This window comes from Pseudomyrmex gracilis, unplaced genomic scaffold, assembly GCF_002006095.1.
Source record: "Pseudomyrmex gracilis isolate BER0280 unplaced genomic scaffold, ASM200609v1 scaffold_97, whole genome shotgun sequence".
Taxonomy (NCBI): Eukaryota; Metazoa; Arthropoda; class Insecta; order Hymenoptera; family Formicidae; genus Pseudomyrmex; species Pseudomyrmex gracilis.
This window is the reverse complement of record NW_018020681.1, coordinates 253,427-267,559: the sequence shown is the minus strand read 5'-3', so window position 1 is coordinate 267,559 and position 14,133 is coordinate 253,427. Positions and strand designations below refer to the sequence as shown.

General features: G+C 40.4%; 1 protein-coding gene across 7 annotated transcripts in view; it reads left to right on the top strand.

The window, feature by feature from the left end:
* LOC109855734 (fat-like cadherin-related tumor suppressor homolog) overlaps positions 1 to 14,133 on the top strand; it is a 343,522-nt gene that overhangs the window by 286,950 nt on the left and 42,439 nt on the right. For all 7 annotated transcript variants that reach the window (XM_020430284.1, XM_020430285.1, XM_020430283.1 and 4 more), the window contains 3 exons: positions 3,724 to 3,830; positions 5,244 to 5,448; positions 13,125 to 13,186. In XM_020430284.1, coding sequence (XP_020285873.1) covers positions 3,724 to 3,830; positions 5,244 to 5,448; positions 13,125 to 13,186 — 374 coding nt within the window. The remainder of the gene's footprint in view (positions 1 to 3,723; positions 3,831 to 5,243; positions 5,449 to 13,124; positions 13,187 to 14,133) is intronic.

Here is a 14,133-nt window from a genome sequence, read left to right as displayed (position 1 = left end):
CAGATAACAAACTGAAACTCAATTAAACGCATTTAGTTGAGTTAATAGTATTTTTTTCTCAGTGATATAAATCTGATAAGTGATGTATCTTAAACTTTTGAGCAGTAGAGTGTGATACAACATATTGACAATATATAACATCCAAAAATTTGACAAACCACAATATACATTAGATTTCTTTTTTTTTTTTTTTTTTTTTTTTTTTTTTTTTTGGTTTTAATTGTATATAAAAATTCGTAGAAAAATCTGTGCAATCATCGTTGTTGCAATAACTGCGAAACGGCACACACATGACATACACGTGCATTCAAATTCAAATAAACGCGAACTTTGTAACGTTTCGTTACATTGTGCAATATACGTCGTTGTGCCATATTTCGTTTGCGCGCATCGGGGGAGTTGGTTGCAATCCGCGCACAGGCACACATTAAATACGATCCCCGGCGCGCTATTAAATGCTGCACGCGCCTTCATCAGCTGTCTGAACGGATGGATGAGCATGGAGGAACCCGGGAGAGTTGTCGAGAGTATCCACGTGCTCTTCTCCATGATGAGACCCGATTGAAATACAACGTGACTGCGTTTCATAGCTCGCGTTACAAACGGATATGGGAGACGTGCGACGAAATGGGAGAGAGAGAGAGAGAGAGAGCGAAAATATATTTTCTGAAAAATATTGTAATTTTCTTCGCATTTCCCTTCCCTTCATAAAATCTTTTGAATACTCGCGTATTTTTCTATTCCCGCGAAATATTTCAGAAAACTATTTGATACATATAAAAATAATAATTTTTAAAATACGGTTTTTAAATATATTTTTTTTCGATTATTATTGTTTTGTTTGTATTAATTTATAATTTGTGTTATTCATGAAGAGTTGAGCATTTAATGAATATTTACTTGTGCAAACTTTATTGAAATAACGAAGAGAGAGACGAGCAGTCGACTCTGTGCCGGGAAAAATCTGCATTTCGTATTATTGCAGATTGTTCCTCGAGACGGTTAAATCGTCAGAGATGCTCTTCTTTTTGAACGAACGGTAGTAGATTGCGGGAAAATTTATTTTTTTAATATTTTTTTTTAGCTCATCGTGTGCCACTAACAAAGTTCTTTCGTCACATGACGGCGAATGATGTGGCATAACCCGCGTTTTCGGTACTAAACTTAATATATTATAACAATTAGTGATAAATAGATATTACTCTCTCAGGCTCTATAAGTCTTTTAAACTAATAATATATGAATATAAGGACATGAAGAGCCGTTCGCAGGATGTTGTGCGTAAATGTGAGAATATATATATATCGTCACTCCCTACGTATAATTACATAAGTGTCACATATGGGATTTTCAGTTTATTGCATAATGACACTTAAAAAGTCATGTTCTTTATGGTCACCAAATATTAAAAAAAAAATTCATAAATAAGGTCCAAATTTGAAACCGAAAGATCCCTAACTATAGGGAAACATATGAAGCTTTATACTTTTAAACTGCTCTCCTCTAAAATTTGCGTTTTGGAGTTACGGGATTATACGTAGGGAGTGACGATATATGAATGCATATATATATATATATATATGTATATATATATGTATTCACGTGTAATATTTTTCACATGAGTTTTTTTGGAATTGAAATAACAATTCTTTAAATCAAATATGATGCTAATATTGCATCTTATATATGCAGGGTCCCCAATACCCTCTTAACTAATTTTAAAATATTGCGAAAAAAATAAATATATTATGTCGCTATATATATTAGCATCGCTCGTGTCCTCATCCGTTTTTTCTACAATTGAACGAACAGAAGAGACGCACATATATATATATATATATATATATAATGCGAAGGTGAATGTCGAGAGAATGCAAAAAGGAATGAAAAATAGTATCTCAACGCGCTATGTGGCAATGTTCGTTTGCGGTCAATTAAGATTTAATAGTTTGCTGCGGTAAATATGGCTACTCGAAGAGAGAACTCGTTATTTCTCGCATTCGCTGAACGCGAAAGAGTAGTTTTTTTTTTTTTTTTTTTCAATGGCGACGCTAGTTATGTGCGCGGCAAACCGTGTACTTTATATACACACACATCCCTCTCGAAATAATAATAAAATTTTTTTTCTAAACAATTGTACGGAAGAGCGCACGTATATATACATGTAGAGACTGAATATGCGATTCTCGCGCAACACATAAAAGAAATGACAAAAACGTCTAGTCTTTTTTCCTTGTCTACTACTGTAACTTTAGACGGACAGGCCGCAACGAGAACCTGCAGTCAGGATTTGAGCACGCACGCAATGCGCGAAAGCCACGGGGAAAAAACAACAAAACAAAAGCGTTATACAAATTTTAACACAGAGAGTTCTCCGTGCCGTGTGCATTTTTCAAAAATGCGTTTGCGACTATAATGCAAGTGTGTGGTTGCTGCAGACGCAAAGCGGAAACGAGCGGGCAAGATCATGCCGCGGCTCGCGACGGGAGACGCAACAATTTTTATGACTCCCGACATCAAGATCCTCACGAATCTCAGATTTCTAATTAACGCTTATTATATATGCTCCGATAGATCCGAGTCCGTTATTTCGCGTCTGCGGGTTCGATGTCTCGTTAATTGCACGACAGCGCGCGGCGATCAAAAGCGCGCGTTCGACGCGCGATCGGCGGACGAGACGAAAAACACTGATTATCAGCGTTACAAATCGTCAGCAGCAGCAGCAGCAGGTTCCCCGGTTTGCGACTCAATCCGCGGGTTTTCTCTCTCCTTTTTTTTCTCTCTCTCTCTCTCTCTCTCTTTCTCTCATCATGGAGAACGTTACACTAAGTAATCATCTTCGTAGCAGCAATGCTCATCCGTGTTTATCGTTATCACGCATGTGAATTCCGCTTGACGATTAAACAAACCGCGAGGAGCTTGGAACGCGGAATATATCGGTCATGCGCAAGAAATCGTCGGTGCATCCGGCGAGGTCTCGGCAAAAAGTCGAGTCAGAGCGGAACAGCGACGGTTCAGCGGCGATGTGTTTAACGGCAAGAATGCAGTTCGATTTTTGCCGCTTGTTCCGCACGACGACGGTGCAGCGGCGCAATGTGTGTGCGATTACGTGCACGCGCTCTGTCTTGTCGGCGAGTTCTCTCGCTGCCGACACCAACCAACTCGCACACAAGGTGCACGGGGGAATATCGTCGCGGCCTTTTTTCCTCGCAAAACTGGTCGCCTTGCGTTCGTTTTCACGTCTCGATATACCAGAGGGATATATCGCGCGCCCGAGTGCGAAAGGTCTCACGATACGTCGATTATATTTCGCGTATCTTAACGTTAATTCCGTTCCCCGAGAAAGCCGCTCGACCGGCTCGCACCTGCGATATATTTCATTATACGCGCGGATATCGCCGCAGACACACGACGGTATATCGATCGGAATGAAATGAATTAATTCAAAATATAAAAAATATATATATATATATACGTAATACCTATCGAGATATTATCGCGATATATTATGCGCTCCAAACTTCATTTGCACTGAAAAAACTGTTTTTTGTTGAGATAACAAAAATTTGGCAAGTCAAATCAAATAAAGCGTGTTCCGGAAATTATCAAATTTTGCTTGAGAATATCAACATTTGGTAATCTCAACAAAACTGTTTTTTTTTTTTCCCCCCGTGCTTATTCCAGTTCTCGAGTTAATTGCAACTCTTTATGTGTTCATTGCAGGAAATATCCTAACTAAAGCCGCGCTTGATGTCGAGACGAAGAGAGGATATTGGCTGACGGTCTACGCTCAGGATCACGGTGTGGTTCCGCTGAGTTCGAGTTTACAAGTAAGTTTCGATATATGGTCGTACTTTGCGTCTGTTGTGTGTTGTAATGATTTTTCGGAAAAAACAATTATGAACGTCACGTACACTGAGAAAAAAATACTATTAACTCAACTAAATGCGTTTAGTTGAGTTTCAGTTTGTTATCTGAAATATCTTGTTTTTTTAATTCAAGCATATGGTAATAAAGATAACAAATTTGTATAAGTTGAATTAACAATAGCGGTAATGAACATATTTAATTCACTAAACCATGAAAATTGTTTTGTCGAACACAAGTTGTGATAATTTCAAATAAAAGATACTGTTAAAAAAGATGAAATAGACAATTCTCATTTACTTTAATTGAATATAATCTGAATTTCTTTGTACTAAGTATTTTTCATCTAATCAAACTGCTTATTTTTATAAGCAGACAAAATATTGTGTTGTCCTATTGTGTTGTACATTCAAAGTTACCTGTATTTAAGCAAATTATAATTTTGTTAAAACAACTAAATTGTCTTTTGGTATAATCTAATTATTATATCTATTGAAACGTGATATCTTTTTACATTAATCAATATTTCATTGACAGCCCGTGACCGCTGCATATAGTTGAATCAAATACTATTTTGTTACTTCACCAACTTTTTTTTCTCAGTGTACATACGCGTGTCGTAGGTACAGAGAAATTAAATGATCGCTAACGTACTTAGCACGACTATATTATCACTTCTCACATCGTGATGTCTTTTCCGCTCAGCTAGCAGATTTTGTTCGATTGTTAAAAAAAAAAAAAAAAAAGCATTTGTATTTATTTATTTTTAAAACTAAACTTTCGTTTATTTTTTAAACTATATCTAGGGTAAAAGACCCAATTACTGTCACACCTGAATAATAAACTCTGGCGTTAGCGAATTGTTTTTACTATTTATTTATTTATCAAAAACATGTGTTTTTCGTCTTATCTGGTATTATTCAATGTCTTTAATATAAGAAACAAAATAATACCGCCTCTCAAAATCTCTATTTTTATTTATAAATTTATTATTTAAGATAATTAAGATATTTAAGATAATTAAGAAAGAACGATGCGAGAACTATTACTGTCACCCCCTAAAATGACAGAAATGAGACAAGAATGTTGAGTGCTGGATTTTTTATTATATTAATTGCACTTAAAATTCTATGTTAGATTGTTTTCGTGCATAACTTTTTAGGATTTATTTAATATTTTAAATAAAATAGCTTAGGGTGACAGTAATTGGACAGGTGACAGTAATTGGGTCTTTTACCCTATACTACATGTGAAACTAAATAAACACATTGTGCCGTAATCGTTATAATTCTCTGATCGCGGAATATGAATTGTGCACGTGTCATTATTGAGCGAATTATTCATAGAGGCGGTCTCTCTTTCCCTCGTGTGTACAGGTTTACATCGAAGTGCTGGACGAGAACGATAACACGCCGCTGACTGAACTTCCAGTTTACTATCCCTCGGTTGCGGAGAACTCGCCCGCCGGCGTGAGCGTCCTGCAGATCCGCGCCTTTGATCGCGACGTCTCGCCCCAGCAATTCGTCTTCACCATCAGCAGCGGCAATCCGGAGGGTTATTTTCTCATCAACTCTACCACCGGTAAGTTTCCGGACGCGTTTCTGTAAAGCAACGCTCAAGCGCCGCGGCTCGTATCGCATCAGGCGGTGAAATAATACCGGCCTCGCGGCAAGATCAGGATGACGGGTCTTTAGCCACACCCGGTAGCCGGTAATGAGCTCAATTTTCGTCGGACGGGAGTTTTAATAGATCCGTTACGTGTAATCGTAAGAGAGAGAGAGAGAGAGAAAGAGAGATTGGTTGCTTCCGTGAAAAGAGTTCGAATCTTCTCGTTACCGGTCGCCAAATCGAACGACAGGTCTGCGAGATGAGAGATATTGGTTTTTTTTTAATGAATGACCTCATACCTACTTCGCTATATCAATACGGTCTTACACGTGAACGCGTATAACGGAAAATTATCGATAGGGCGCGTCACGATCTATCTTTATTTCGAGAACACGCTTCTTGGAGTCGCAACCCCCTATATATAGACGCGCGTTTAAAGATACGCGGGGTTGGTTTCTTGCCTCACCCGCGATGGCCGCGCATGCAAATCCGAGGGTGATCGAACGTCGATCCATATTCATCAGTCCCCTTTTATCGTTTCGCTTCCTTCTCGCGTGAGACGCTCGGGAATTATAAAACGATGAGAGCGCCTATCTCGCAAGCTCGTTAGATCTGGAACGGCGGCGTGCCGTGCTCTTTCTGACTTTAGAATCCCCCATAAATAACGTAAGAGGCGCGGCGTTATGTTGTTTTTTTTGTTTTTTTTTTAGTGTGACAAAATAATGTACGAACTACGAAACGGGTAGGTACACCGAAAAAATTGTATTCTTGTTTTGAGGATATCCCACTTACTTTAAGTATATTTTATACTAAAATAAGCGCCAAGAAGAGTTTCTTATTTTAAGAGGAAAATCCTCTAAATAGTAATATTGATAAGAATATATACTGATTAGAATATAAAAAGCCTCTATAGAAAAACATATATATCTCACTATCGAAAAAGACTATATTCTTAAATTAAGAATATATTCTTAAGAGTAAAGAATATATTTTTAATTTCAGAAGAATATCATCTAAAATCTTTAAGAAGATTTTTTAACTATAAAATCTTCTACTTATAAGAATATAATTTTTTCGGTGTATACAAATAGCAACGCGCGCGGATAACATCTAAATTTAATTTTTGAACGTCGAAGCTCTCTTTTTCTTCGCGCGCGCGCGCGCTTAGAATACCATCGGAAGTTAATAATAAAAGAACCGTTCTCTTAAAGCGATGAAGTCGCCAGTGTATTAAAGTAGATATTATTTCCGTCCAAGTCGCAACCTCCGCGCGTTTGGGTATTATACCACTTTATAAATCCTTGGCGTTCAGCCAGGCGTTCTTGTCACAAACAACGGACGTCTTTGAATTCTTCGAAAGTTCGTTCGCGCGATCGATATTAGTACGCAAAATGAAAGTCGGTTATAACCGACGGAGACGGTTTACAATGGGAACTGGTCTCACTCGACATTTGATTCGTATTCATTGCCGTCGGGACCAATTTAGGGAAAACTTCCTCTTCGCCGTCCAGAGCCAATCCTTCCCCCCCTTTGCGCGTCCATCCATCCGCGGAACTTTTAATGCGTTCGGGATTGTGTAAAACTTGGCCCGGGGACCTCGTCTCGAAATCCTTTCGTATTTCACATACGACGAGTAAAATCGAACAAACATCCGGCCGGACGGAGATTTGGAAATGGATAAAATGGCGGCGCGACATATGTATTGCGGTCGCTCTCATTCTTCCTCCGCGCGTTGTCGTGTGTCAAAACGGAAATACATCTTCTCTATAACCCGCGATCAATCGCGTCGACTATAAATGTCATCGGGTTATCATCGGGTTATCGAATAAAATGTTTGCGCGCGAGTCTCTTCGATGCATTCGCTCGATGTGTCTTCATTATCGTAACCGCAACATGTCGCGAAAAGTAGTTACGCGCGCGCGCGCGTGCGCGATCTTTATTAACGTTACAATAATTATTCTTTGTTCTCTTCGATGTGTTTATTCTTTTTTGTGTTTATTTATTTATGTATTTGTTTATTTACAGACCGTGATAAAAAAAAAAAAAAAAAATACTTAAAACAATTGCTCATGGTTTTCTTTTCGTTGTAACGGCAAACGTATCAAAATAGACGGAATTTGCGAGAAAGGAAACAAATATCAATATTTGCCAGTTTGAATCGGAGCGAAGTGTTGGATGAGAAGTATAGATATTATTCACGAGAACATACACGCGCGCATAGAGCGTCCCATGTTGTATCGGAAACTATTAGCACCGGTTTCTCTGCCCCGGTTTCAACCCGGCGGCGACGGCACCGTTCCACCAACAGCAATTACTGCGCGTAATGTATCGGACGGGTGGCTTCCAAATTCCGTGTAATACCAGCTAAATTGGTTTCCGCTGCCCTCCGAAGAAGAGTCATCGTTTTATTTTATTGCGAACTCGCGCTCTCTTCTCGCGCGACGGCATTATTATTTATTACCGACACACACACTCTCTCTCTCTCTTTCTCTCTCTCTTATTTAGCGATAGACGTCACTCGACGATTTTTGCGAGCTCGCGACTCGTATCAAATTGCCCGGCGTGCAATACGATCGCGGTTACGGAACTAAAACCGAATAAACGAACGTTTATCTCCGCGAAATGTATATATATCGCTGGTTGCGCGGGTCTTTTCGCGGCGACCGTATCACCGCAAGGTTCGTATTTGTTCGACATTATTGCGTTTTCGCGCGTACAACGGAACTCCGCGAACGGTGAAGTAAAAAAGAATTGTGTTTTTACTCTAATGACAACAACATTGCGATATCTCTCGGAGCCGTTGCGAATTTTATCGCAAATTACCAAATATCGCAACACTGTTGTTCGTGGCATCGCGGAAAGTCTGTCGGATGCGTTATGTAAAGATCCGTTTCAGAACTGCGATTGAATCAGCTGTATTACGTATCCAACATATTCGGCGTAACATTGATACTTAATTGCAACGCGCAAATATAACAATTTCGCGGTGGTTGTTAATATATCGGGTTTTGTAATTTACGATACGATTCTGTTAATAAACAGAACGGAGTATATACACGCGTTGTGATATAACTCCGTCATAAATACACGTGTGTGTGAATTTATCATTGATTTTAAGATGGCGTACACAGTGCGGGATTTAACAACAACAAGAGTATTTTATTTCCGCGTCTAATGGCAAGCAACGTAACACGAAACCGATCGGCCAACCACAACGATCGTAGATTTTTACGCGCTACACTTGCCACTCGTCTCGGGACTAGTTACGGTGCTGTAACGCATAATCGCGCGATTAAACTGGTAATTATAGTATTATAAAGGTGCGGTAAATTCGAAGTCTCTCTGGTTACGTTAAGAACATTTATTTCCAAGTGTTTTCTCGATTGATTTAGTTTTCGACTAGATAAGAACGTTCGTAACGTATTCTCGTCATTTTTTTTTTTTCTTGCTAAAAACGTTCGTCTTCCTTTTTTTTCAAAAAAAAATCGCGGCCGATTTCGTTCCGCGAATTAAAATCGCCTAATCACTCGATTAATAAAGCGTCGCTTCGCTTTCGTTACGCGCGCGCGGTCGGTCGCGGCTTTCCTCGCATTCGCGCGGCGCATCAATCATACGCGGCCGCGGCCTCTCAATCAATTTTCGCGAACGTCCGATAACAAGCAAGGAGACCGCGGTTTTTTAATCCCCCGTAACGTCGCGGGAAAAGGGACGGACCGGCGGATGGAAAAGGTCAGCCTGGTAAAAACCTACTCCATCATCCATGCGCTCGAGAAATGCACGCTGAAATAACGCGTCACGGTATATCGCATGCACGTGTGCTTTGTGATTACACTGCCGTTTCACCGCTCTCATTAACATTATTATACGGCGCGAGGCCGGAGTGTTGTTTTATGATCTATGAGTATAATCCTGCTGCATGCAAATAAAACGGTTTCACACGAACATATGTACGAGAAGGGATTAGATTTCTTTTCCAATTTAACGCGCGGAGCACAGTGAGAAAAACGTCTCTTTTCATTTTATTTTTTCAAATCTGAAGAAATGGCTTGGCGGAAGAAAATTTTCGAACAACGAATTAAAGTCGTCGCGATTAGCTCGATTTCGATTGAGCTCGAGAAATCGTTTCACCAAAAACTGATGCTCTCGAGAAGCGCTCGGTCAAAGTATATATCGAGGTGTGGAAGGCAACTATATTGAAAAAATAAATTTATACTAATAATATGTGAATATAAGGACATGAAGAGCCGTTCGCAGGATGTTGTGCGTAAATGTGAGAATGTATATATATATATGAATACATATATATATATATATGTATTCACGTGTAATATTTTTCACGTGAGTTTTTTGGAATTGAAATAACAATTCCTTTTAAATCAAATATGTTAATATTGCATCTTATATATGCAGGGTCCCCAATACCCCCTTAACTAATTTTAAATATTGTATTGGGGACCCTGCATATATAAGATGCAATATTAGCATCATATTTGATTTAAAGAATTGTTATTTCAATTCCAAAAAACTCACGTGAAAAATATTACACGTGAATACATATATATATATATGCATTCATATATATATATTCTCACATTTACGCACAACATCCTGCGAACGGCTCTTCATGTCCTTATATTCACATATTATTAGTTTAAAAGACTTATAGAGCCCGAGAGTAATCTCTATTTATCGCTAATAAATTTATACAAAATCAACTTGATAAATTATTGTTTAATTTTTTTCGTTTCGGACACACTCAATTGCTCTTCGTTTGTATGAAAAGACACACCTTCAGATGTGTTAACCGACACACATTCGCGCGAACGTTTCTAGTTAAGAGTACGCAGTGCTAAGAGATACGACGACGGAGAACAATAGTGGTGTGTTACACACAGCGCGGTGCAAAATTAGATTAGATAGATCTCCCTTGGTCGAGTAATACGACCTCGCCCGCGGGGAGCAAAGAGCTTACAAGAGCGAGCGAACGGCACGTCGTAAACGTTACACGCCACGAACCTGGGTGTAACTAATCGCGCGGTTAATCGCACTTTTGGCGCGTATAACGCGCACCGCGCCACGTAAAAATTATGTCTTCTCTCGCGCACGCGTTGCGTTGTGATATTGCGAAGTAAATAGAACGTAAAATGCGGTGTTAATTAAACGCGCTAAATCCTGATGATTCCTGAGTTCCGTGGGTTCGCTTTTAGAAAATCCCGGGCTTTTTATCAACCAAGTCTGGATGCAACGCAAATGTATGCCGGAATATAATTTCATTAATTAGTCCGAAAAAAGGGAGAGAAATGCGAGATTTTTTATCCCGCGTATGTGCGCGTCGCTGATTGCTCTCCCTAATTCACTATGTTGCCATAAACGCTCGCAGTAGCGCGCACTAGATTGAATAATGCGTTATTTTTTTTTTTTTTTTTTTTTTTTTTACAACAAAAACCAAAACGAACAAATTAAAATATCAAGATAATTTTTATATTATTTTTAATTAAACATTTTTTAGAGTTCTTGCACGAACTGTTTTTTGCTCTCCCAAGTTTTGTACAATTTGAAAATTTATCGTGAATATATATATTCGACTCTCGAAACGACTTTTCACAGATGGCGATCCACGGGTTAACAAACCCTTGAGATTTTTTATTTGCGCGGCGAACTTTGTTTTTTTTTGGAATCGCTTTAATGCGAACACGAGCGATCCCGGCAGGCAAATTTCATAAAACGTTCGTCGATGCGGCCGCGCCGCGCCGCGCCGCGCCGCGCTCGTGAAAGACAGATAATCTTAGTTCGTCATAAGGGAATAATCCCGATAAAACTTTCTCTCAGCGAAAGATGAGCGGCCTTTAAAGCGGCCTTCCAGGTGCTCCGGCGTCGTTTTTACTCCCGGAAGCATTTTTCACTATCATCATAAAATATTACTCCGCGTCGAGCGTTTTTTCTTTCGCTCGCTCTTTCTTCGTCCAGCGCGTTTCGAGAGAAAAACCAAGTACTCGCGACGTCTCCATTGGGATCCACGCAGAAAATAAATCCCGTCGTTTTTTAAATCCCGAATTCCTTCGTTTCGCGTCGCGCCGCGCTTCGCGATCGCGCACAACGACGAGAACATCGGGCGAATATAATACGTAAGTAATTTCTGCCTCGCACTGATTTCCAATAACGAATTTTCCGGGTTTATTCGCGGTCATACGCGCGCCACTGTGCGAAGCCGGTATTCCCGGCGCGTGCATGTACGTGCATTCCTATCAGATCCGAGGCGAACAGTCGCGCGTCGAGCCGACACGGCCTGAAAGAGAGAGAAAGAGAGAGAGAGAGAGAGAGAGAGCGAAGAACGAAAACGAAAAGCAATTATTTAAATGCGCTCTACATCACCAGACTACGCGCTGTACGTTCGCATTCGCGGCTCCGATCGAACGCCACTTCCCGCCAATTCCCCCTTTTTTTCCTGTCCATCGCGGCGCTTCCGTTTCTGTCTCCGCGCCCTTTTCTCATACTTCTTCCGATTTAAAAGCGAGAAAAAAAGCGCACGAGAAATAAGCCGCGTTGTCTGAAAAATTGCTGATGGAATGTGAAAAAAAAGTTACGATTATATAATTCCGAAGTTTGAAATATAAGAGTAAATAATAAAGAGTAGAAAAACTCTTTTAATTTTTGAACAGACATTTGTTTTTTTGCAAAGCGTTTCTAGGTCTTCACGTTTCTATCACGGTTTTGATATAACGGTGTCCCAACTAAGTTTTAACATGCGCCAGGCGTTTGCTCTACAAAAACATGGAATTAGTTTTGTTTTAATGGTATTCTCCGCTCTCTGTACGTGTCAGTTGCACGAGAGTTCGGATTCACGTCATACTGATCATCAACGAGATCGCGCAAGGCGAAAATTATGTGAGAACCGACGAGCTACCGCCTTGGCTGGCGATCGTGAAGCTCTGTGTACAGACCGGCAGCAACAACGGCTTCCCTTTAACTCGATTAGTGCGACTCGCGGTGTAATATAAAATATAGGCCGTTAAACCGCCGACGGTTCTACCGTCACCGGAAGCCGTAAGACTAATAAAAAAAAAAAAAAAAAAAAAAAAAAAAAAAAAAAACCTGCTCGGATTTTATACAACACACGCGCGCGCGCGCGCTGTGTGCTAAAGGGCTTCCTTTTTGTTTGGCGGTGTCGCTTTTGCGCGTCCGCGCTCGCATCTCGTCGAGGCTTTGCGCGCGGCTCACCTCCATTAGACAAATTTTTTTTCATTCTCTTCTTTTATGTATATCGTGTATATTTGCACTTTCCAAAAAATATCTTTTTTTTTTTTTTCGCTTAATCGAGTTTCCGAGCAAAGTCCGTGTCGCATAATGAAAGAAATTCCATGCGACGTAAAAAATAAAACCTCGATATCTCTCGCAGCGATGATACGATGTTGAAGGTGTAACAAGTTCGAGTCGCGTGTCAAAAATCTGAACGCTACAATTTCGTTCTCTCGCGTTGATTTTTGCCCCGATAACGGAACGGACCTGGTTCGTTCGTTTGCCCGCAATTCAACGATTTAATAAAGGAGAAAACTCATTGCGCAGTTTTACTGTTCCGCCGCAATTTGAAATATCACTTGTTTATTTAATCATTCGATATTTCTCTAATTGCTGCCGATTCGATGTTGCAGGTCTCATCACCACCAGCGGCAGAAAGCTCGATCGAGAGAATCAAGCGGAACACGTCTTGGAGGTAAGTAAACCACAAAGTCTCGTTATTTCTTTCGAGCAATGCAATTGGACGTACAATATGGTTGAATTGTTGAAATTCAAATAAATGCGTGAGAACAAAATCTGATTGTGTCATTTAAACGACGATTTAATCGCTCAGAAATCGTTAAAAGGCAAATTGTATTCCTTAATAGAGCGCTAACGCTAACAGGTGATAGTCGGATTAGTGTCGCACCCTTTCTTTCCCGTTCGTTCCCGTCCGTTTTCCGTTTCTCGATGATACTGTCGACAAAATTATAGAATTTTCGTCTTCTTTCCCCCGTCGACGCTTCCTCAATATTGTCGGAGTGGAAATGAGGAAGAAAATCGCATCCTTCGTGAGATTGAAAAGTAAAATGAGGAAAATCTGCCGCCTCCGACGATAAAAGCGAGAAGGCTAACTTGAGGGGGTGGCACGGCGAAAAGAAGGGAAGTATGAACGACGAGGGGTGGGTGAGTGGGGGAGGGGGAAGGCGAGAGAGCCTGAGAAACGAATGGACGACTTGGGACAACGACGAAGGTGATAAAGGTGGCAGGAGGAAGAGCAGGAAGAGGAAGAGGTGGAGGCTTTGGAGGAAACAGCGTTGAAAAGGTACAGCGGTCCACGCTAAGACGGGTAAGAAGGACGTGGTAGGGTGAGGACACAGGGGAGACGAGACATTTCTCCTGGGAAAGTCGTCGGAGAGCCTCCCGGAGAATTTCTACCTGCATCGGGATTAAAGAAAGAGCTCGCGATAGTCTCACGTCGTGTACGGGGGCGGGGAATTCCGTCGACACGCGATAAAAGCAGAGAGAGAACGATACCAATTTCATGAAGAGGCTTCCGTGAGTACCTTAGTCTCGAGGTGAATGCGATTGATAGGATAAACTATTCCCAATCTTTAGCTGTATGTTCTTCTTTCTATATATATATATATATATATATATATA